The 23,280-nt window shown below is 47.9% G+C and overlaps 1 protein-coding gene across 4 annotated transcripts in view; it reads right to left on the bottom strand.

Annotated features, from left to right (window-relative positions):
• Positions 1 to 1,356: 1,356 nt before the first annotated feature.
• The window catches only part of NECTIN1 (nectin cell adhesion molecule 1), a 105,766-nt gene continuing 83,842 nt past the window's right edge, over positions 1,357 to 23,280 (bottom strand). The window contains exons 6-11 of one of the 4 annotated variants that reach the window (XM_074848719.1): positions 21,482 to 21,629; positions 19,363 to 19,450; positions 18,766 to 18,876; positions 13,101 to 13,210; positions 11,093 to 11,137; positions 1,357 to 5,509 (exon numbers count right to left, since the gene is read on the bottom strand). In XM_074848719.1, coding sequence (XP_074704820.1) covers positions 5,461 to 5,509; positions 11,093 to 11,137; positions 13,101 to 13,210; positions 18,766 to 18,876; positions 19,363 to 19,450; positions 21,482 to 21,629 — 551 coding nt within the window. In that variant the 3' untranslated portion in view covers positions 1,357 to 5,460. Of the gene's footprint in view, positions 5,510 to 11,092; positions 11,138 to 13,025; positions 13,211 to 18,765; positions 18,877 to 19,362; positions 19,451 to 21,481; positions 21,630 to 23,280 lie in introns of all 4 variants that reach the window. The other 3 variants (XM_074848722.1, XM_074848721.1, XM_074848718.1) reach the window with 3 other exon arrangements.

The following is a 23,280-nucleotide window of genomic DNA, read 5'->3' on the forward strand; positions in this document are numbered from 1 at the left end:
AAGGCAAACCCTAGCCACAGGAGGATTGCCAGGCTGGCACCTAACACCCTGCGCAGCCCGTGCGGGTGTCCCTTAAAGCAAGCAGTGCCTGGTGGGGGGAGAGGCAGGAGTGTGGCCGGGAAACCCTGACCTTGCTGCCTGCCAGGCTGCTGGCGCTGTGGAGGTGCACGGCTGGGCTGGGGCTGTGCCACCAGCACCGTGGTCACCTGTCCCTGGGATGCTGCCCACAGCTGTGGGGCCGTGGGGGAATCCCCCTGGCCAGGAGCAATCTCCCATTTCCCCCTGCCCTCTCACCAGACTGCTTCCCTCACTCTTTTTTAACCAGAGCACGCTCTTTAAAGACGGGTTTTTATTCTGTTGCCTGTTTCTCGTATGAATCCAGCTATTGCTAATCCCAGATTAACCAGGGAGCGCTTCCTGCCAGCTGGTGCAGGACCCAGTTTTGCCCCTCGCCGAGGTGTATTTGATGGCTGCGTGCTGCTGGTGAGGAAATACCCAGGACACCAGCGCTTGCCCGCTCACTGCACCGTGATTCATGGGTGCTGGCGGAGCGTGTAATTAAGCAGGAGCAGAGATGGAGTAGTCTCCCTCCCCCTGCGTTATGGATGGGGCAGAGGAAGGGTCCCTGGGCTCCCCATCCCTCTCTGCCAGTTCCCACGCAGCGCACCGGAGTGCAGCAGGGGCTGTCAAGCTGTCCCTTGCAGCAAAAGGAGGCGCAATGCATTTGTTGTCTTAAAACATTCAGTGTAGACCTGCGTATGGAACCAGAAGTGCTGCTTGCCTGCGGAAGGACATCAGGGCACTCGCAAGAGAAGTGGGCTAGAGAGGAGGGGGCCCCTGGGGATGACTTCACCTATACCTTCCCTAAATAGCTGCTGGCCCAGAGGACTGGCTGTTTGTGGCTCTGAATCTATTCCACTCGCTGGCATGGGGAAGATGGGAGGACGCTTCCCCAAAAGGGAACAGGTAAAATGAATGAACTGAAAGAGGCATCCCTCATAGAGCACTTGGGCATCATAATTACGGCTCTATTGCTCTGAGGGCAGAGTTGTAGTAGTAATGTGCACCAGGCATCGCCTCGCAGGTCACCTGAACGCTGCTCCTCTGTTTCCCTTTAGTTCCATGTCCCCGCCGGTGCTGCAGACGGTGAAAGGTGGGTTAATCTAGTCCTGAGGACAGCCTTTGCAAACAGGCAGAACTGGGCCAGTAACTCCTGGGGCCCAGTGCGAAGGCAGGAGTGCATGTGCACGTGCGTACATTTTGGGGTGTGAATGTGCAAGGGGTGATGGATGTAGCGAACAACTGAGGAGTAAGTCAGCACTGGGAGAAAGGAAGAGAGCAAGCACCTCACACAAGTTTCACAGCTACGAGAGAAGTTGTTATAACACTTCAGTTCACTTTTATTTAAGTTCTGTGATCAGTCTTTTCCATCTTCAGGAGCTCTTGTGTCAGTGCCACCAACATATGGAACAGAATTTATGACATTTCACCCCAGTAACAGGAAGAATGGCTTCATGTCTCACACCAGTAAGACACAGAAATAAACCACCAGTTCCTCCCATATACCGCTAGCCCACCGGATGCATGATCACACTCCACCAGTTTCCTGTTCTACATGTTCAGCAATCTACCCCCAGCAATGTTACTGGATGGCTCTGTTCCCAGAGAAGGGATCTTTAAAAATCATTTTGCACCATGGCAGGAGGGCAACACCTCTCATTAACATTGCTGCAGCAGGATTCCTGCACCTGCGAGGTCACCGCAGACATGGGCAGCCTTATCATGGAGCAAAGCTAGCGTGAAGCCCGTGGCAACAGGCGCAGCAGCAAAGTTTGGAAATAGCCATTAGGCAAACATTGTGCAACTGTAAGGAAAGGGAGGGAGGAGTAAGAGCCCTAAATCAGAACCATTTCTAAATGCAGCTTTGTAGAACCGAAACAATGGACTTGAACCTCACTAGCTCTTTCTTCAGGGTTTTTCTTCAGGGGTTTTTTCCCCTTTTCCTAGAGTACAAAGGAATTTGGTGGGGTGTGGAGACTCTCTTTTGCCATCTTTCTGAGACCAACCCAGTTCTTAAGAAGAAGAGAGAATGTTAATAGGCAAAGAGAACCAAGACATTCCTAAGCTTAATATATTTGCTGGCATAAGTCAAACTACTACTTTGAATTTAGGCTTTTCTTGCTTTTTCCCATTCTAAGGAGGATTGAAATACTTCTGCTTTGCTGAAAAGCACAGTAAACCCCTGTGTGGCAGTTTTCTGTGGGCAGCTCAAATGCAAAGCTGCACAAGGCAACTGGAGTTTCTCTGTAATGCTGGAGTTTGTATCTCTGCCTTCCCCTTCCTCATCAAAGCATCATCCCTCCAGCCACAGGCAGCAGAGAAAACCACCTGCAACATGTTCTCTGCCTCCTCTGGCAAACAACCATTTTGTCTAGCTTGTCTCCTTATGTACCTGAAAACCTGACCGTATTCCACTTCTCATTTAAATTCTTAGATCTGTCTGAAGCAGCATCAGGTAAAGGCTCCCAATCAAATCTACTTTAATTGCCACCGTGCAGGCAGCATCCTGCGATTACAGGCGTGCAAATAGGGAACGTGTAGTGAACTTTTGCTTGCTTTTTCTGCATGGTCAGTGGTGCTGGGTTGATTCCACGATGTCAGAGACACCTGGGTTTTCTAGCACCCGATCACCTTTACAAACAGAGTGACCAAAGGAGATTTGGCAGACTCCAAAGCATGGTTCCCTTGCTGGGGTGAATATGTTGGCTGTGGCTTCACTTCAGAGCACACCTAATTTCCAGCTCTGTGGTAACCAGAAAGTACACCAAGGTATGTTGAGAAGAAAACAAGAGAGAGAAATACATTATCTGAGTCAAGACACATAGCACTTGAGTCCATTTGTGTAAGGAAATGGCTGGCTGAATTCTCTGGAGACTGGCAGAGGAAATGTGAATCCAAAAGACTCTGAAAAGGGCTCCATCAGTCAAGACCAAAAGGATGGTATTGGAGAAGTTGTGTTTAATGCTCTAAGGCTATGTCTATATAGTCCCCTGATCCTCCAGGAATGAGAGTGCTCCATGCACTAGCACAAATGAAAGCTGCTATGCCTGTTAGAGTTACTGGCCATTTCAGCTTGGCCAAGAAACGCATCAGTGCCCTTTCATCCACACCTCACCCAGCCAAGCAGAGCCAGGTCACCTACCTGATACAATGACCTGTCAATCTAGTGGGAAACCACCTCCCCACATTGTGCAGCGATTTCCCACTACAGACACAAATTCTTGTCCTTGTGACCAGCTACCATGCTGTCTCCACAAAGCACAAGTGGCAACGTGCACCGGGGAAGCAGGGGAAGAGGGGTGGGAAGAGTCGGTTCTCCAAGGATATGCTGTATGCTGTGCAAGGGCCCAGGGGGATCCATGCGTCCTCACATATTGCCTAGCTAACTGAAGTATAAACTTCTCTCTTATATACAGATCTATTTATTAGCCTGCAGGGAATCCAAGAGGTAGTGTGAACATAGGTGTGCTTCTCTGTGGACGAAGAGGGACAAGCAGGGTGAGTCTTGAGGCTACTCTAGGTGATGGGAACACAGAAAGTGCATAGAACAACTGTAGCTGTTTAGATTCAGATATACAAAAATAAAACGGTGCCTCAGTCCAAGTGGCATGGCAGGAGCTGGGCTGGTAGCATCCAACACGTTATTGATACCTCCTCTTACCAGGAGGCTTTCATCTTGATGGTAGTTTCACTTCTCATTTGTACAAGTCACACTGAAATGTTTTTTGGTGCCTGGGCACCAGGATAATGGTGTGGTCCCCATCTCTCCCTCCCACATGCACTTTGCTCAAACATCCTCGTGGTTTCCAGAGTGATGTTAAGTGTGCAATGTCTGCAGGATGTCAAATACCCAACCCGAGACAAAGGAAAGTAAATGCCCATTCGCCAACAAGGCATATCCCCTTGTTCAGAACTGTCCCAGCCGTCATCTCTTCTATGCCACACCTGGGTGAAACAGATGAAAGTTACCCTTGAAACCAAGCTCTTACACAGGATGTTCATTCCTTTTTCTCCTCTTCCTCTTCTTTGCTTTTATATACATTTAAGTGTGTATCTATATTTATTTTTCCTCTAATACAAGTGAACACAAATGTGATGTGGAGATAAATTCCCTTCTTTAAAACACTTTGTGGTCACAGGAATGTACACATTTGGATTTACACACCCACACACATTCCAATATCAAAAAATTTGTAGTCCCAAAACTAAGATGCTTTTAAAAAAGTTAAAAGGCCAGATTCCTCTATTGGCTTTTATCCTTCATTAAGAGCAAGAAGATTACCTGAAATCATTATTTATTCTTTATATTCTGCCTGAGTTCATTTTAAAATTCCAATCAACAGATGCAAGGAAGAGAGGGGGGAAAAGCTAGTGGGGGGTCACGTTAGGCTTTCAAAAAGTAAAATTAGAGAGAATGTTTTTCTTTCTAATTTTTTTTTCCCCTTTGGGTTTCAGGTTATAACATGGTTATTTAAAGGATGCCTTCTCCAAATGTGTTGGCTTCAAAATATGTCCCCATGCCCCCTAGATTTAAAAGAGCCAATCCAAGAGATTGGGAGTGGGAGCAAGAGGGAAAAAGGACAGAAACAAAACCCCTAAACCAAGCCCTTTTCTCTATTCTTGGGTTGGTTTTGAGCATCTTGCATTATAAGCATCTTATTATTTGGTTCAGCAATCTTGGCTGTTTAGCTCTTCACAACAGGGATTTCCTATCCCCGCTGCCAAGGGGGAAACAAATTTCTCCAAGGGAGGAAAAAAAACCCAAACGCTACAACCTTAGATTTGAGCACTGGCTGTGCTGTAAAACTCCACACAAGCTGGAAGAAGGGCTGTGAAGAATCCACACCTGGCTACTCTGGTGCAAACAGTGTAGAGATTGACACAAGGGAACCTACGGACATTTAATCAGGTTGGGCACATCCCATCCAACACAGGGCAGCTGTCACCCACGTACACATGCACACACATAGCCAGCTTGATACAGGAGGGCCAGGATGAGAAAAGAAAGATGCTGAATGAGACGTGGGCAAAGGCAGAGTGTTCCCTTGAGCATTAGCAAGCCAGGCAGATACTTAACCTAATCATGTCAATTACAATTGCACCAAAATTTAAAAATCAATAAATAAAATAAGCAATGGCAAAGGGGGGGATCTAAAAGGCCTTGGTTGTTGAGCGACAGGGTCAGGAGAAGTGAAAAACTTTAGCTTCTTCATTTTGCTGTGCTGACACTTTAAACGTACTGTTCCTTAGGACAGATGTAAGGAGCCCGGGAACCGGGAGGTGGGCAGCAGAAGGAGATGTCAGAATGATGAGGATAAAGATCTTGCGGGAGATCTGACAAGGGGGTATAGACATGAGGGATCTTCTCCAGGTATCGATCTTCATGTGAGTAACAGCGGGTCAGGTAATCACTCGCATTCGATATTTCTGAGTGACACTTTCCAAAGTTCTGTAAGTAGAGACAAAAGTCAATGGGTGAAAACTCTGGGATCGTTGGCCATAAAACATACAACTCTTCAGTTCCTTGCTGAGACACGCATATAACAAGTAGGATGGAAAATTAAATAGCTCTGCTTACTGCTTCAGAAAAATAGAAACCCGGGTGATAAATTGTCACATTTCAAAATTTTTGTCTCATTTCCTGAAATATCCATCTTGCTGATGAATACATATAGATTTTGCGTGGTTTGCCCCTTGTCTGCAAATGCTCTGCCTCTCTGGATAAAATAAGCAGTTGGCCAAGAACAGACAGTTTTGTTTTCAATCTTCCTAACTCTTCCACACCTGAGTTTTGAAAAAGCAGTGCTTGTATGCATCATTAACCTAATCCAGGCTCATGCTCTTTTATTTAAAGGGCACATGTGTCTGACCAGGGACTCTGGAGGCAAAATAGGTTATTGTGTCTGATGTTTACCTAGTGATGTGCTAAGCTTTACCTGTGTGAGCAGTTCCACTGAAAGCCTCGGGGCCAGTTTTGAGTCAAATCAACTGCAGAGAATATAAAACACTCACAAGATCAGGACTGCTCTGTGGTCCCACGATCTCCCCTCTGATGGAGTGTGTTCTTACGGAAGCTTTGCAAAATCTGATTCTTCCTCTTTGAGTGCCAAATGAAATGAAAACCCCTCGGAGTCCAAAGTACTTTGATTTCTATTGAGATAATTCTGCAGAGGTGTGGCCAGCAATACTGAAGAAACACTGCTGGTTCGAGTGCAAAAACCGCAGAGCCCCTTTTTCTCCCACAAAACTCCATGTGAACAGCAGCCCCAGGAAGACAGAGCCCCCCCCCCTGCTCTCCTGGTGTGCCTGGGGACGCTCGGGCAGGCTCAGGGAAGAGCAGAGTTTTCCTTCAGCCCAGGGCTCTGCTCCCCAGAGGGTGGCAGCAGATGGGAAGGATTCCTCCCTGCTCACACACCCTTTCCTCTGGTTTGAAGCCCTGCAAGATGACCCAAGCAGCAGGGACATCTAGCGAGGACAGTGCTTTTGGTCTTTAAAATCAACTCACATTCATGGGCTCTCACCAAGGGCTAATCCCTTCTCAAGAGAGAGCAAATGCACTGGCAATCTCCTTTTATGCCTGTGGTTTGAACTGGGGCTGGTCGAAGCACGTAACTTGCCCTTCAGTCCTTCCTTGTTCTCTTTCAAAATACCAGAAACAGTCAGTTTAGTGGAAAGGACAAGGATTTGACCCTCAGGAGAAAACGCCTGAAGGAACAGAACAATCTAGTCAGCTCATCTGATGCCAGTTCCTGGATAAATATTTCACCAGGATGCTTAAAAAAATCATATAGAAAACAAAGCATCGACAATAATTTATTGATAGTTCAGACTGCTAGAAGAAGCAACAAGCAAGTTGGAGGGCTGCACAGTCTTAAGGCAATTTTCAGGAACAGCCTTGCTGAGAGCAGTGAAGGCTGCTAGAGGATGGAAGGTTTGTCTGAGCACCAGGAAAACAGCAGCAATGCTAAGGTCAATCTGATTTTCATTTCCCTTTCCTTGACAAAACTGTGTATCCTACCACGTAAGCTTGTAAAAGTCAGTGATCTTGACCTGGCCAGATAGCAAAGAATAATAGGGTCTGGACCCCTTCTATTTAGAATTGCTGCCTTGGTATGTGAAATTCAGGTGGGCCATCCCCACAGCTACCTCATGAGGTTTTTGTCCTCTTCTGGTTTTTAATTGCAAAGTGAAAAGGTGGAGGGGTGCTGTGCAGTATCATAGCTGTTTAAGTGGAGGAACACAAGCCAGGGGATATGAGGAAGCTGCACTAACTCTACCTTAACCCCTACAATCTCCTCCTAGCTGCTTTAGGCAGCCCTGACTTACAGCTCTCCCATTTCCAGGTGGGAGCGACATTTACAGAGAAAGTTTTAGGCCTCTACAGAATTCAAGGCTCAGATTTACAGTGTACCACACACAACCCTGGGGCTGGAAAACTAGGCAGGCTGTGGCAACACCTACTTCAAGCCTGGAGACAGTTATCTTCATACAAATTCTATAGCATAACCAGGGATCCATACCATGAGGGAAGCGGGGGACAACAGCTGTTTGCTATTCTTCTCGTTGCACCAGCTGATAAAAAGGGATAAAGAAGGGCTAGCAGCTAGGGAGAGTGTTAGCCAGCATAGAATGTGCAAAGGGCTTCTCCCTGTATAATCTACTCTCAAGAAATCTCAAACACAACAGAAATCCTTTCCATACCTGCAAGGGGGAAAAAGGAGTATTAGCCATGCTCTCCTCCTGCTTTATAGAGGTAAGTCATTAACTGATAGCTCAACTTTCTGGATAAAGCTAACCTGCAAGGCAAGTTGTCTCAATGATTGAAATTTAGTAACACAGAGCAAGCAAGAGGGTCTCTTAGCAAGGCTAGCAATCTATTATCAATTAAATGGGAGGACAGGTTTATATGCTTTTTGAGCATGCAACAGAAAAGCACAGGGCTTCATACTAATATGTGCACTCAAAAGGTCTAATAGACAGGAAGGTCTAATAGGAAAGAGATTCTCAGTTAACGTAAGTAGACATCTCGTGTAAATTGAGCTGGGTGTTAGCATCGAACACTGAAAGAAGCAGAAGGGTCATGAGATACTATTTTATGGGCTGCCTATTGACAATATACTGGGTCAACAAAGTGTCTTTCTTTCTGTTTATCTATCAGTTAATGTGGGCATGAAACAAGCATCCATGAAGTAGGGCTAGAGAAAATAAGTGCTATTTTGTCAGCACTTCTATTTAGCCAGGTGAATATGAACAGGTTCTTCTCTTTCTGGCCAGTGTTTTGTGCTCAGTCTCCACAGGTGGGAGTGGGGCCAGAGCAGGGCAGCTGGAGAATGCCAGCATCGGGGTCAAAGGAAGAGACTTCCCTGTCTCCTTTCACCTTTCTTCGCCATGTGAAGCCAGGAGTCACATTGCTCTGGTTTAGTTCCCTGATCTCATTTCTAAGTAGCAAAAGTGAGGAGAACAAAATCAGCCTGGTGTTTTTTAACATATTTAGCAGCCGGTGCCCTTTGACTTCCTTCCCCAGTCCCACTGTGACTTTTCCCAAATCTAATTTATCTTTAACAAAGTTTGAAATTAAATTAGGGATAATGAACTAATTAAATTGAACTGGCACATAATTCTACCACCTTCCCCCACCTGACTTCTCCCACTTGCCTTTGTTTCCAGCATGACTCCATACAATTCTTCATTATCTGGGTTACATCCTCCCCTCTCAGTTTTATTTTCAAGAGCTTGATTAAAGGGGATGTCAGCAATCTATCTGTTTCAGACAGCCTGGCAGATTACCTTTAAATGGTCTTTATTTGATTGAATTAGCTTTCATTTCTGCTGTGACTCTCAACCCTTCTCCATCCCCTATACACCTGTCTCCAGCTTTTCCTCTATTTGCAGATCATCTCTTTGGTAAAACTGGGTGTGCTGCAGACAGCATTCCCTCCAATCTGACCATATCCTTACTTTTCATCATCCTGAAATAATGAATTCTTACTGGTCTAAAAGCGAAAAACTCCTTCTCGGGGTCCCAAGGATTTCCCTGCTGCAGTCTCTGGAAAATCTGGAGACTCTATAGCATGTGAGAGTTGGAGAGATACCACCACAGAAGACTGTGGTTTCCGCTATTTCTCAAAAGCCCAAGCGCCAGTTAATAACCTCTCATGCAGTTTAAACCTGTCTTTAGTCTTGCAGCATGGCTCGCAAACAGAAGTGGGCTAGTTTTCTCTGCTTGGCCAAACTGAAGGCAAACACAGTGCACATTCATGCGCTTATCAGATGTGTTAGCCTCTTCCCTGGCTGGGAAAAGTCCCTGCTGTTCAAAACTCTTGAAACTTTGGGCTGCCGCTACCCTGACCCTCTCCATCGGTTGGTTTTGAATTTTGGGATGCAGCACAGACTGATGGACAGAAAGAAGCAGTTTTGTTGTATGACGGCAACAGTGTGTTGTCATATTGTGGACCAGTCAGTGGAGAGGATGTAGGTGTTGGAAGATAGAAAATATAACGGGAACCAAAAATAAGAAGCATTTCATTATGGTATTGGGAGCCTCACATCCTCTCCTCCCCATTTCTAAACTCCCTACTCAGTTTTCAAGCTGCTTTTCGTCTTCCAAGTACGGCCACAACTTTAGGTATGTCCTGGCATTCCCCTGCTCTCTGTTTGACACCCTACCTATGAGGGATCTCCTGGAATAATCACTGTCCTGAGTAAAGAACAAACATTAACATATCAGGGATGAACAGGAACCCGTGGCCCCAAGCTTGCTCTTGGGAGTGGTGGACTTTTGTGGGGACAAAACTGAGGGCAAGTGGGACGGAGGGGCTCAGCCTGGGTTCAGAAAAAGAAAATGTTGAGCATGAGGAAGGCTGATTCCTGAAATACAGGGCAAGGCCCTACAGTGAGGGATGCAGCCACAGACACATGCAAGTGTTAACTTATGCAGAAAACTTGGTCATAAAGTTGCATTCCTTCTTATAGCATGCTTCTAACTCTTTCTCTTGCTGTCTACAGTACATACCTGTTCTGTGTTCCTACAGCAGCTTAGACCATCAATAATCTTAAACGTTTCCCTCCTTGTTGTTTCTCTCCAGAGTCCTTATCTCTACCTTTTTTGGAGTCAGGGCAGGGCTGTTATCCTCATTTACAAATGGGAAACTAATACGGAGCCACCTTAGTTCTTTGCTTTATTTCTCCTGAAAACTGGAAATGGGGCTACTGACCTGGGGTATTCAGGCAACCTTGGTGTTAATAGGAAGGAAACGTGGCAACTGGGAACTGAGTCAAGGCTGCTACATTTGATGATCCTCCAATCTCAGTCTGCACCAAATCTGTAACTGATGCAGGTTTAATAGTTTTATAGGGATATTCAGAAAGCAGAGATGGGAATCTGAACTGTGGTCACTAATTTGCTGGGATCTTGGTGCAAGTCTCATGGTTTTGAGCTATTCTTGCTGTAACAGGGACAAGAATTTCCTAAACAAAACTGAGAGCAGGAATGTGGGGAGGTGAAGGGGGAGGAAATAATTAAAAAAACATTTTAAAAAAAAAAAATCGCCCTGATCTGTGGTGTGTCTTAGGAGGGAGATTTTGTGGCGGTGAGATTACACCTTCAAAGCACCATATGACTGGCTTTATTTTTACTTCAGAGAAACTGGGAGGATTTCCAAATTTGGATTTGGAGGATTACTGTCCTTTTGCTGACAGTAAAATCCCCCACCCCAGGGAGGACAAGGCGAGACCTCCCAAGATGGATTAGGGAGTGCTTGCCTTGCTTGTAACAGTGGGAGTGGTCCTCTGGTGCAGCCCAAGAAACTGCTGGGAATTGGAGGTGAAGGCATAAGGGAGGGTGGCTGCTTTCAACCACATCTTCCTCTGGGCTGGCATTTTCATCCTCTCTGTGTGCAGGAGGCTAGCAGTGCTGCTGTCTGTTGGTGACAGGCAGGCAGGCTGCTGGGAGCTGATCAGCACCTCTCTCCAGCGACAAACAGACCCCACAACCAAATGGAGAAAAGAAAAACCAAACCAATCCAAAACTTACTGTCCACTCTTGCTCGTTACGTCTACGAAGACCTTGATCCTCGTTCTGGGAGCAGGGGTGGGTGAGATACCGCAAGAGAGAGAGGTTACCGTTCTGGTCCGGGCCAGGCCTGCTGCAGACACTTACCTAGGAAGGTTTTTGCTACAGCAAGGGAACTACAGGGCTGCTCCCAACGCAGGAAAACCAGGGACCACAGGGATAAAGGCAAACTGAACTAACCCCCTGCACAGCTTCCACCTGGGTGTTTTTGCTCCACCTTCACCCACCTGTTAGCATTGCTGTTCCTAGTCTGCAAGGAGGCATTAATCAACAGTACTGTCCAGTGGAACTTTTAAAAAATGTTTTTCTCCTGCTTATTCTCCAGCATGGAGCTATTCCCCTCCTTCCCAAGGATCCAATTCCCTTGCCCTTTATCTTCTTCTTCAAGCCAGCCCTCTTCATCCCCAAGCTATTGCTTCTCTGTGTGCCTCCTTTGATCTACCCTGGGTGACCTGGGAGGGATTCAGTGAGCTGCAGAGCACCTCATCTCTCCCTTTGCTTTCTTCCTTGGCTTTCCACCCTTCTCTGCACCTCTTCATTGAGTACCCCTGTGGGGCTGTAGCCCCATTAAACCTACAGCCCCTTTCTCCCATTTAAAAGGCAGCAAAATAAAGGGGAAGGAGCAAGGCAGAGGCTGCAGTCACCACAACTCAGGGAATACACAGGAGTGAGGGGGAGTTATAGCCAAGGAGGGGGCTGCTAATGGCACTGCCTTGGCCAACAACTCTTAGCATCACCCAGCAAATCTCCCATGGGGTGGGAAAGGAGAGTTGCCTCCCTTTCAGACAGGGACCTGGTGGCTTTAATACCTGAGGAAAGAGTGTGATTAGAGGGTGAGGGAATGTAAGGAGAGCTGAAGACACCTCTTTCCAGTGCAAACACCATTCCGTTTCAAAGGGTCACTGTTAGCTAGAGATGGTCCAAATCAACCACTTGTAGGTTTAAATGAAAGCTGAGTGCTAATCAGTCCCTGCCACAGACCCTGAGCTTGAAGGAGCTTGGTGATGCTTAAACAAAGTGTTCAGAAAAACATGAGAACAGGGAAACAGTAAGGTCTGGTCTCTAATTTTGAGAAGGAGAGAGCCATAGAAACTATCCTCCCTCCCTCTCAAACATCCAAACATGCTGTCTGCACCAACCTCACGCAACGCAAGCTCTTTTATTTTCTCATACACGGTTTCTCTCTGACTGTCTCTTTTTCACTAACTCTTTCAGATGCAGGAACCTTTACATGTTCCCATATTCTCTCACATACTCTCCCACCTTGTTCTTTCACACATGCACATATGCTCCATCTTATCTATAGTTGCTTCCATGCACACAGACCCTTCTCTTTTTCCTTCAGTCAGTTCCCTTTTCTTTCCCTCCCCTTCTTGTACTGACTAGGTTGGAAAGGCCCTCTTAACATCTCCACAAGTTTTTTGGCTTCGGCTTCTCCACATCCTAGCATCACTGCTCTCCTTCATGTTGCTGAGCCTTACAAAAATTCCCCAAACCAAATCCCACACCAAGAGCTGCATCCTTCAAACCCACCTCATTTCTCCCTGTGTCTCCAGCCACACTGCCTGCAGAGGGGGCAGACCCCTGTTCTGAAACAAAGCCATTAACCCTTTCCCCCTCCCACATGCCTCGCCTCACTGTAGAAAGCAAGGGAAAACACTGCAAAGAGCATGCACAGAAGGTCAAGACAAGGCAAAGGCATTCCTGTCAGCACCCCCAGAATTAAGGGTAGCAAAGAGAGCAGCCATCGTGGGCAGCGTGCAGGAGGTGGAGGGAGCGGGGAGAAGGTCGGACTGGATGCATAGGGGCCACTCCACAGGAAGGGGAGGAGATGCAGGGGGGGAACACTGACTTCAGTGGGGCGCAGTGAGGAAGGCAGAGTGCGATTGTGTACCTTGAGGCCAGAATCTGAGGGGAAAGGGCCTAGAGTGACATGCGCTAGCGTAAGTTGGGCTGGATGGTTGCATACTCGACTAGGTCTCCGCCAGCATGGATGGAGGTCCGAGGACTGGGTGACGAGGCCAGAGCGGAAGTGTCCAGCTCTGCATAGTGGACATCACAGTCCTTGTTGCCAGAGTTCTGGAGAGAAGAGAGCAGCGAGGCGGTGGGGACACAGGAGAGAGGAATTGGGGTCGAAGTAGGGAGGCAGGGGAGTGAGAACACCGGAACCGTGCAGAAGGTGGGGAGCGAGTGAATGAGATGGGAGAGGGAGTGTGTGAAGGGTGGAGGGAGAAAGAAGAAAAGGGTGAGAGGGGGGAGGAAGAAAAAACAGTTAAAAAGAGGGAGGTAGGGAGGTAATGAACAATCAGTCAGGTAAAATCCCAAATCAAAGCAAAGGTCCCAGTAGCACTGCTCCCCAAATCCACCCCTGAGCTGAGTGACTCGGCTCAGGTCGGCAGCACTCCCAGCAACTGCCCCATCTGCCCCTTTTACGGGGGCTGCTCCCAGCAGCATCTCGCTGCTCTGATCTTCTCATCAACCCCTCTGGGATCAGCCTTTTCCTTAGCCAGGGGTGGTTCAGTGAATTCAAACCTTATCGGATACCTGAGCTGTCAGTTTTGACCCAGGAATTTGGGGTTCATCGCAGCACACTGGATGCAAATGCAGAGTTGGGGGCATGAGTGAAAATCATGGGGAAGGCTTGAATTGTGGGTGTTGGGAAGGAGATGCCTGGAGGGAGTGGCTTCAAAGCCTAGCTCCCAGGGCAGCATACAACATTACCTAGGGAAGTAACACTGCTTAGCCAATACTGTTGTTTTGCCCTACCATGGGGGCTGTAGAGTGCTACGTCTTAACACGAGGCATGACTGCACAGTATGCTACTGCAGATTAGCTATGCAGCACGATTTTGTCATTGTAATAACATCTAATAGATGCTAAAAGCATCCTTCTTTGGCCTGAAAATATTTATGGGCATTCCCTTACTAAGCAGGCTTATCGGCAAGAACTGCATGAATGGATTTTATCCAATTTGTCTGATCATTCCTACCCAGACATCTTCCATGATTTGCAAATAATGATGGTCAGAGAACCCTGGAAGGCAGGATGGCCTGGAAACCTCACTGCTCAGTGGGGAAAATGAGTCACCAGGAGGAGCCCCAGTGTCAATAGCCAAGGTGCGAGGGGGTACCCTGGCTACTTGCCCTGTGGAGTTTCTTTAATACTCGCTTTTGGGCCTGGTTTCTGTGCCAGCATTAGCCAAGCATCTGCTAAGCCTCTCTGAGAGGAGAGAGTTCTCTCTTCCAAATGAAAAAGCTTTCCAATTTCTCTATCCCCTTTCCAAGGTGGCTGCATCACATGGCAATTTTGCAAAAGGTGTTTAGATTGAAAATGTTTCTCTTCTTTGTTTGGAAGTGTCCTCAGTCCTGTACTAGCCGTGGCAGAGCCATTTTCAGAAGTTTATAGCCCTGTAATGAGCTGGTTTAGTCGGTGCCTGTTGCTGGAAGGGGTTACACAGTGAGTGATTATCTCTGATTGCTGCACTGTTCTGTGGCAGGGTTTGGCGCTCTGATGGTGCCTCTCAGCCACAGGGGTGAGGGGAAAGGGGAACAGGGCTCCAGCCACATTTTCAGTGTCCGGTTCCCCTGTGGTGCTCAGCAGCGCTGGACGACCAGGAGGCTTGAGGTCACTCTGTCCTGCCCTTGGGGAGGTGACCAGATGGCAGTGGCAAGTTGTTGGCATGAAAGCTGTGTGTCCTATGGCCTCTCTGCTTCGTGTCTGGACCCAGACTGAGTGGCTATGGACATTTAAGAAAATTAGTACTGACAACTCCAGTCTCAAACCTAAATGTACGCCCTGAAGAACTTTCCCCCTGAACTTTGTTTCTCAGTACCTCCTCTAGTCCCAGAGAAAGGCAGACTAAGTCTTTACCTCCTCATTCCTATCCTGTCTATTTTGCCTCACTCCTCTCCAAAATTGTGCTTCCTTCCCACTGGAGGAGTTTTCTCCATGGAGTTCCCCTGCTTTCTGCCACTCTTGGGCTCACTCCTGCTCCCTGCTGCTTGTTTGGAGCAAAATTTATTACAATATCAATAATGTGACTTGTATACAAGGTCTAGCATTGCCACATGCAAGCGCTCTCTGTAAATCATCAGCATCAGCACCCTGGTAATTGCCCTGTAAACTGAAAGGAATTATTTCGCTGTCTGCAGCAATGAAACTTTCCCTTCTACCTGTGCAAATGGGCATTGCTGACATATACACTAATCATACTTCTGCTCCTACATGCGCTCATACCTCCACCTCTCTCGCTCATGCTTCCTCACACACACACACAAACGCACAGGCACTGCCATGTGCACACAGAGCACACCTCTGCTTTCACCCACACGCGTGTTACTCTGTGCTGACACACATGGGTACCAGTGCTCTCAGACATGCATAGCCTTTGTAGGTGTTATCTGAAATACACGCTCACCTTTCCATCCCATTCACTCCTGCTTAGATATCCTCACACAAACCAAAGCTTTCACCCCACAAGAGCTCAGAGGCAGATGCTGCAGACATCCCCATTGCCCCGATGCCCACTCTGCACCCTTCATTGTCCACTGGGCCGCCCTTTTGTGTATTTCTGGGCTGCCAGCTTCATGTTATCCTTCCCACAGTTTGCAACACATAAACATACATATTCATTTGCAGCCTCTGACACAGGGCCCACCCCTACTCCCTTCTGCAGGTATCTTGTCCCTGCAGACATGCCCCAGCCTCTCCTCTTCGCCTGGTCCCCTGCCAGCACGTATCTGCACATGTCCACACACACATACCTGCACACCCCTTCTGTGTTCCTCCTCCACCTGCCTCTTTTATTTCCTCCTGGCACGTCTCCCATTTCCCTCTCCCTTGCTCTTTGCCATCTCTAATCACTTTCTGACTCCCATTCTAGTGCTGTGAAATTGTCAACCCCAGGCAGTGGCTTTCATGCTGCCTTGTGATGAATCTAGTTTATCCCAAATTATGAGGTTTTGCACAATTCATTTAAAGCTGAATGCACCCGCCCCATTTTCCTGCAGAATCTGTTCCCTTCAACTCTCATCTTCTTCACTACCCTCCCAAGTCAAATCTCCAGATGAAGTACAAGCAGAACAAGAATATCCTGCCTTTCTTTTGTGCCTTCCCCTCTAAAGGATCCAAGAACCACATCTACAACAGCGCAGCTGCCTACATCTGTGTCTGAACACAGTGGGAGGGGGGGCTGCATCAAAGTGAGGTTGGCAGAGACCCAGCGAAGCTGAAGGGAATGTGCTTCCCTCCTCATCCTCCAACTGACCCATCTCTTAGGAGAAGGACTGTGCAGGTCTAGCTTTCCATGTTCCCTTAGCATGCTGTTGGAGTGGGGTTACTGGGCCTGAGCTGCCTGTGCTGGTTTTGGTAACCACCACTGTCCCTGCCGCTGCTCCCTGGAGGTTTCCATGAGAGTGCCATCCCCGCCAGGCACTCCTTGGCATCCCCTCAGCAGGGAAGTGCCTGTGTGCGACACGAACGGGAGGCCTTCGCAATGCTTTAGGGGTGAAAAAAGTGGCGCCTGTGAGTGGTCCTGCAGAGAGGAGGGCAAGAGCTGGTTCCTTTGCAAAGCATGGCTGGGCAACGTGATGCGCACCTGGCCCTGGCTGTGGCAGCACATACTGCCTGTGTTCTCTGGGAAAAATCCAGCAAAACCAGCACTGCTTGGCAGCAAAGTGACGCCCTCCTTCCCCTTGCCAGTCACGAACTTGAATAGCCTGCTGCCTGCCCAAAGGATACAGTGATTTAGCAAGAAATGGGAGCAAGCCTCATCTCGTTCCTGGGACAAAAAGCCAAAGCATGGTGCGTGTGCGTGATGGGGGAGCCGGATACCGGTTACAGGGACTGCCAGCCAAGCTGACCAGAGGACAAGTCCAATTCACAGCTGTACTAGACTTCTGCCAAGAGTGGGCAGAGCTGTGGCAGCTGTGGTTGAGTCACCCAGACACCGCATCCCTACTGCAAAGGGAGTTTCCTCATGGGCCAGATGAAAGGAGGGCTCCACGGTCCATCACCTCTTGGCTAAAACCACGGGTAAGGAGCAGCAAGTGCCAAGCATGGGACATAGAAATGCATCTTCTCAGACTGGGATTGAGAGCAGCAAACTCAGTTCCCATGGTTACAGAGCAGCTACCCATCAGGCCCCATCTCACATCACTAACTCTGCCACTTAATTAACTGACTGCTCGTTATTTCCTGAAATGAGCTTCTCCATCCTCCTGCTTGTCTGAAATTCGGCTCTCAGATGCTCTTCACAGAGCAGCCTGTCTGGCTCTAGCATCCTGTGTTTCATTTAAAACTCGCCTACCACTCAGCAAGGATTAGAAAGAGCTGGAGACAAGCCCCAGGACAGAGGGAGGGCTCCAGAGGGAAGTTTTTCTTTAGGGACATCAGCCACGTTCAGCTAGGATGAAGCAAATAGGATCACATCAACACGGCTTAGCACAGAACTGTGTCTTTTTATTTCCAATGCCTTTGGCATCTGTCTCGCTGTAGTCTTCTGCTAGATAAAGGTCACTGGGCCCTGCCCTTCTATTATCTGCGCAGGAATACGCATTAAAGGGTCATACCAGGATGAACTGGAGGGAGGGTTATAATTAGTTATGTTCATAAAATATTACTCTAGTATGGGCTGCTATTTATACTGCTTTCTCAAACAAACGGGTTCACACTGCTGGGATCTAGAAGCACCAGGCTTGGTGTGCAGCGCTCTGAACCATCTCTCCTGGAAGAAGAGTTTGAGAGAGACCAGCAGTGTTTACATGAGGATCCTGTGCTTCCCATGGAGGATGGGGGGAGCAGCCCCATGCTATGGGGTGAGGAAGGGAAAGGATATTGTCCAAGGCCTGGGAGGAGGAAGGTTTTCTGTTTTCTCATCAAGGGAGGACTCTAATCCTACCTGTTCTCTGTTTCCTATGCCATTGCCCTTTGAATCTAAGATTTCCTCCTTCAGCCTCAGTCCTTGAAAACAAGCCTTTCCCACGTGGCTGTTAACATCTCTCCCTGACCCTTAATCTCTCTGCTGCTGCTGCCTCACATTAGCATCTCCCTATCTGAGGCTGAACAAATCCACACAAAAAAAAAAAAGGGGGTTTAAAGAACTTGTTGTCAATTGAGAGTCAAACACTGGCATGCTCTGCCCTGCAGATAATTGCTTCGCAAAGCTCTCACTGCAGCACACGCTGCTCTTCGAGAGCTGCTTCGTTCAGCTGCAAACTCTAATGGGGACTCAACTGCAGGAGGTGAAGAGTGACCAGGGTGGATATTTGGCTTGTAGGCTTAGCTGTCATATGTAGGTAAAGATGAGACTACCACAGGTTGTGACAGTTCTCTGATGAAGATTTGGAATAAGCAAGGTGTTTTACTGAGGAATGACCCATAAAGGCACAGCTCTAGGATCTGTGGAAACCAAGGGCAGAAGGGGCAAGTGCTGAATTAGAGTCGGTGGTATTTGAGAGGTGGGCTGAGATCAGAGTGTCGAGCTTGCCTTCGTCCAGGAGAGGATGCTCCTGGACTGCGAAGGCTGGATCGTGGGGGTCTCTTATTTCAAAGGGTGAGAGAGCCTGTGTGAAAGGCAGTGAGGCTGGGGGTGAGGATCAGGTCAGGCAGCACTGTTAGCACCCTGATCTCCTTACCAGTTTGTCAGTGTAGGGAGAGGGCTCGCTGGCTGCCATGTCATAGTATGGAGTCTGCAAAGGGAGTTTCTGGATTTCCTCCTCATGTTTCATGTTGTCTAAGTGAACAACCTGTAATAGAAGAGAGAGAAGAGGGATGAGAAGAGCAAGTACTACCCTTCTGTCACATCTTGGGGCAACATCTGCTTCAGGTGACACCACCACATGGTATCACCATGAAGGAAAGTGCATCTTACCTTCTCCCCTGCTCCTGTTCTCTTTCTTTCATTCTCACACCCCTCACTACCACTCATGACATTCAAAATGGTGGGGATGCTCAAAAGTCCTCACACCTGAGAGCCCATCTAAACACCACCTCGTTTATAATTCAATCCCCACAAAAGGGAGTAAGCAGGATCCAAATTACAGCTTTCAATTGGTGCCATTGTTTGGGAATTCTGGGCAGACGAGTCCTTACTTTCTGCCCCTCAAACTTAGGCCATGAACTTCTTTGCTCTTGCAAACCTGGTTTTCCAAAATCTACGCACTGTGGACACTGATTGGAATCAGTTTTCCTTGCCAGAGGAAGGAACTTGCACCTGGGCTGGAGTGGCGTACCTGGATATCCTCTGCAGTCAGGTGGCTTTTCATCTCCTGTTTCCTCTTTGGTGGAAGGGCTGGTTTGTGGGATGGAGGCAAGTCAATTCTGCAGATAAAGAAGTGGTTGATGATTAGAGAGCACGAGAAAAGGGCCTGCTTGCTTTGATACGCCATAACAAGCCAGATGCTGCATGTGCCAAAGATTTTATTGTTTGTCACCAAACGGCCAATATAATCATATAGATTATTCTCAGTAGCTCCCCGTGCCCTCTTTCTCACCCCAATTAGAATTGTTAATAGAAATAAACTCCCTCCTAGCATTCTGTTCCTAATTCCAAGCAAATCCCCCATGTTGGATTGCAGATTTTGAGGGTGAAGCTGGGATACCTGTCTCCTGGCGCTGTTTTGGAATGGCTCCAAATCATCCCATGGGAGGTGGTTTATTTTATAGCTGTAGGGTACCAGAAAGTGTCTGGCAGTGGTCACCGCAAATCAACAAGGTAATGTCAACCCCAGTTCAGTTTATCTGGAACTGGAGCCCCTGCCACAGGCTTCCCAGTAGGAGTTTGATTCTTCCTCACAGACATGCTATGGATGCAGGGACATTTATCCCTGACCCCGAGTCAGGGGATCAGTTTTTGCCCCAGAGCATAAGGATTGGCAGCCTAATCCCAGCCTAGAGACTGTCTCTGCACATTCTGTTCATATGCACAGATGTGTCTAATCCTTTTACAAAACTTATTAAAGCTCTGATCCACTAATTAGCTGTCTCCCCCACCCTTCTCTCTGTACAAACTTCACTAGATCTTCTGATAGAGATGAGCAACTTCCCTTGACAACCCAATGGATTCCAGGGTGGGACCAGAGTGTACTGGTGAGGGGGAGAGTAAAATGGGTCCCCGAGGCACTGCAAAACATTGACTTATGGCTCTAAAGAAAAGAAATGCTATTAACTTTCAGAGGCTTTGGAGCAGACTCCACAACTGAGGCGGCACCTCTGCAGACTAGGGCACCGTTGTGTTTCTGTTCTCAGCTAAAGTGGCTGTTCCTTGTGCCTACATGGAGGGCCATTGTGGGAAGTGGATTATCTGAATGCATCTCTATCATAGGGCTGATGCTGTTGATGCAATTTCACCTTGTGGTGGTTTTTTTTTTGTTTGTGTGCCTTTCTGTCCTCCTGCTTTCCCTGGTTCCCTTCCCTACCTCTCCTGCTATCCTCCAATGCCCTCTCTCAAATGGGATTAAATGGAGCACAAAATGTGGCCAAGATGTAACAACAATGAGGTGGGGGGTTGTGGAAGATAAAAGCAACTTCTGGCCTTCGGGCTTTCTGTGCCTCCGCTATGAAGTGGGAATGAAGCGGGGGGGTGCTTTGTGAAAAGGCAGTGACAAGACAGAGATTTTCAGGTGGAAGAGACCAGGGTAAAAATTTCTGAAGAGGGCTCTGTTCATACTGCATAGGCTGAACTCCACACCACCGAATTCCCTGCCTGGGATCTGTGCTTCACAGTGTAGGGAAGAGCAAAGCAAGTACCTGTCAAAGAGGAGCCCCTGGGGCATCCCCTCTCCCTACTCTCATATTGCCAGAGTTCTTGTCTTCAGGCTGGTACCATATGTACAAAACTGGAATGCTAAGTGGATGTGGCTACTTTCTGGACTCTGGGATACATTCAGAGGTGCTTAGGGTCTGCCAGAGTCCCCTCTCTGATGACAGAACGTGATTAAGTCTAATTCAGAAGCCCGAAGCCCATTTCACTGAAAGAGGAAGTATAGGATCCTCTCCTGCCACTGGAGGTGACAGTGGCACTGAGCAGCTGTACCGTGCCCAAGCATATGCTACAGCAAAAGCAGCATCTGGGCGAATATCACTGTGCTTCAGCTTCCACTTAAGACTTGCGATAAGAGTTCAAAAAGAGGAGAGGGCAGGATGGAAAGCCCTGCGTGGCCCCAGGGAAGGGAAAAGTCAGAAGAGTGAGCCAGAGGGTGGCCGACAGGAAGAAGTGACAGGAAAAAGGGTTTGCTGCCAAGCTTTTCTTGTGTGCAGGTAGCAGAAGGGCCAGTGGTGCTCTCTGCTGCCCCATCCAAGACCACCTGTACCACCAGTGTGCTGAACTTCTGCGAGCATGGGGCTACTTACAGGTCACTGTCCGTTTCAGTGCGGTTCTTTTGTTGCCGCCTGTAGACAATAATTACGGTGACGGCCACGCCGATGATGAGAGCTGCTGCGATGACTCCTCCCACGATCCCAATAATGCCTCCTGGGGCACCCTGAGGTAGAGGCTTGTCTGCAACACACAGGGAAGCACAGGAGAGAGGGTTAGAGCAGCAGACAACACAACTGGTAAGGTGCAAAGACCAGTAGAACCAGGGACTCCAGGAGCAAAGATGCCAGCGCGCTTTCAAACTGTCTCGGGTAGCCATGTGTGGGCAGCTTCACAGAGGGAGACAGGTCATACTGAAATGTAGTAGTCAGAGCTGAAGAGGAACAGAAATCTGTGGCCACAATTGCAGCCCACTGTGTGTCCAAGAGCTGCTTCTTTATTCTGCAATTTCTCCTGAAATCAGGTGGTTATTCCTGGATCTGTTTTTCTATCTTTGTTCTGTCCTCGAAGAAAGAAGGGTTTAGGGAATAAAGGTGCTGCCAAGCAGCCACCCCATGTGGCGCAGAGGGACTCATGTGGACCTGCTACCTGATATTGTTTAACTATCTTGAAAGCCTTCTGCAGGGCTTTGTCACAATGTCTTCACTGAATTCCTGGCGCTGTTGAAATGGAGATCTTTGTTATTAATGTAGACCTTAGAAGAGCTAAGGACCAATGCTCAACTTATGGAGGTAGAGCAGAGATATGTGCACCTCTAAACCTTACAAAAAAGATGTCCTGAGTGTAGGATTTAGGGGCAAGGGGGAGATAAATCGTATCTTGCATTTCATCTCCTGTTTGCCCCATGGCTGGAGAGCTCTGTGACTTGGGCCAGCTCCTCAGTGACTAACGTGGACCTCATTCAAAGGAAATCTATCCCATGGGCCTGATGGGAAAGTGCTTTGAAATGTACGATAAAAGGATTTAATTTGCTCTACCTTCCAACCTAATTAAACTTGAAAACTAGCTAATTGGTACTTTGTACTTACAGCTCCGGCAGTGATGAAAGAAGGAGATAATTGGAATGGAGGAAGAAGGAGGAGGAGGAGGAGAAGGAAAAGAAATTTAGGGGAGGGGAGTGAGACAGAGATGAGGGAACAAGGTGCTTTGTAGAACTTGTCTGTCACACCTAATTTTTGTACTTTTCTTAATGCACTGGCTACTGGCTGCTCTTAGAGACTAGATACTGAACTATATGGACCTTACTCTGCAACAATTATGCCTTTGGGTATCATAGCAGTAGCCAGTATTTCCACTAAACTACCCATCCCCAAGGCCTCAAAATTATATCCACTTTACCTGTGTGCATGGATATAAAATGCCTGCACACATTCCCAAACCACATAGGACAACTTATACAGGAGTTTTCAGGGTGAAAATCTGCCACTCACTCCCACCTCCCATCCATGGATTCAGCACTTGCTGAGCTCAAAGGCTGGGCTCCCCAAAATCCCATGTACCAGGTGCAGTTGCAGAACTGACTGTGCCACGTTGTTGCCAACAGCCTGTTCCCAGATCTCACCTCACAGCCAGCCTTCTTCACCTCTCAGATTTGCTGCTGTCATCCAGGAGCGAACTGAGGTGTATAAACATTTCCCAGGGAAATCCCCTCTCTGGTCAATACCAACAAATTGCCCAGCAGAGAACTGGCATGTTTACTGTATCAGTACAAAACACTTGAACTCCCAGCACCATGCCGAGACATCGCTACCAATAAAGAATTTGCCCTGGGAATTGTCTTGACACTTATCCCCCATCCTTTTCCATGCAAACCTGGTTTTCTCTTGCCTCGCAA

Source organism: Strix aluco, chromosome 23, assembly GCF_031877795.1.
Source record: "Strix aluco isolate bStrAlu1 chromosome 23, bStrAlu1.hap1, whole genome shotgun sequence".
NCBI classification, from domain to species: domain Eukaryota; kingdom Metazoa; phylum Chordata; class Aves; order Strigiformes; family Strigidae; genus Strix; species Strix aluco.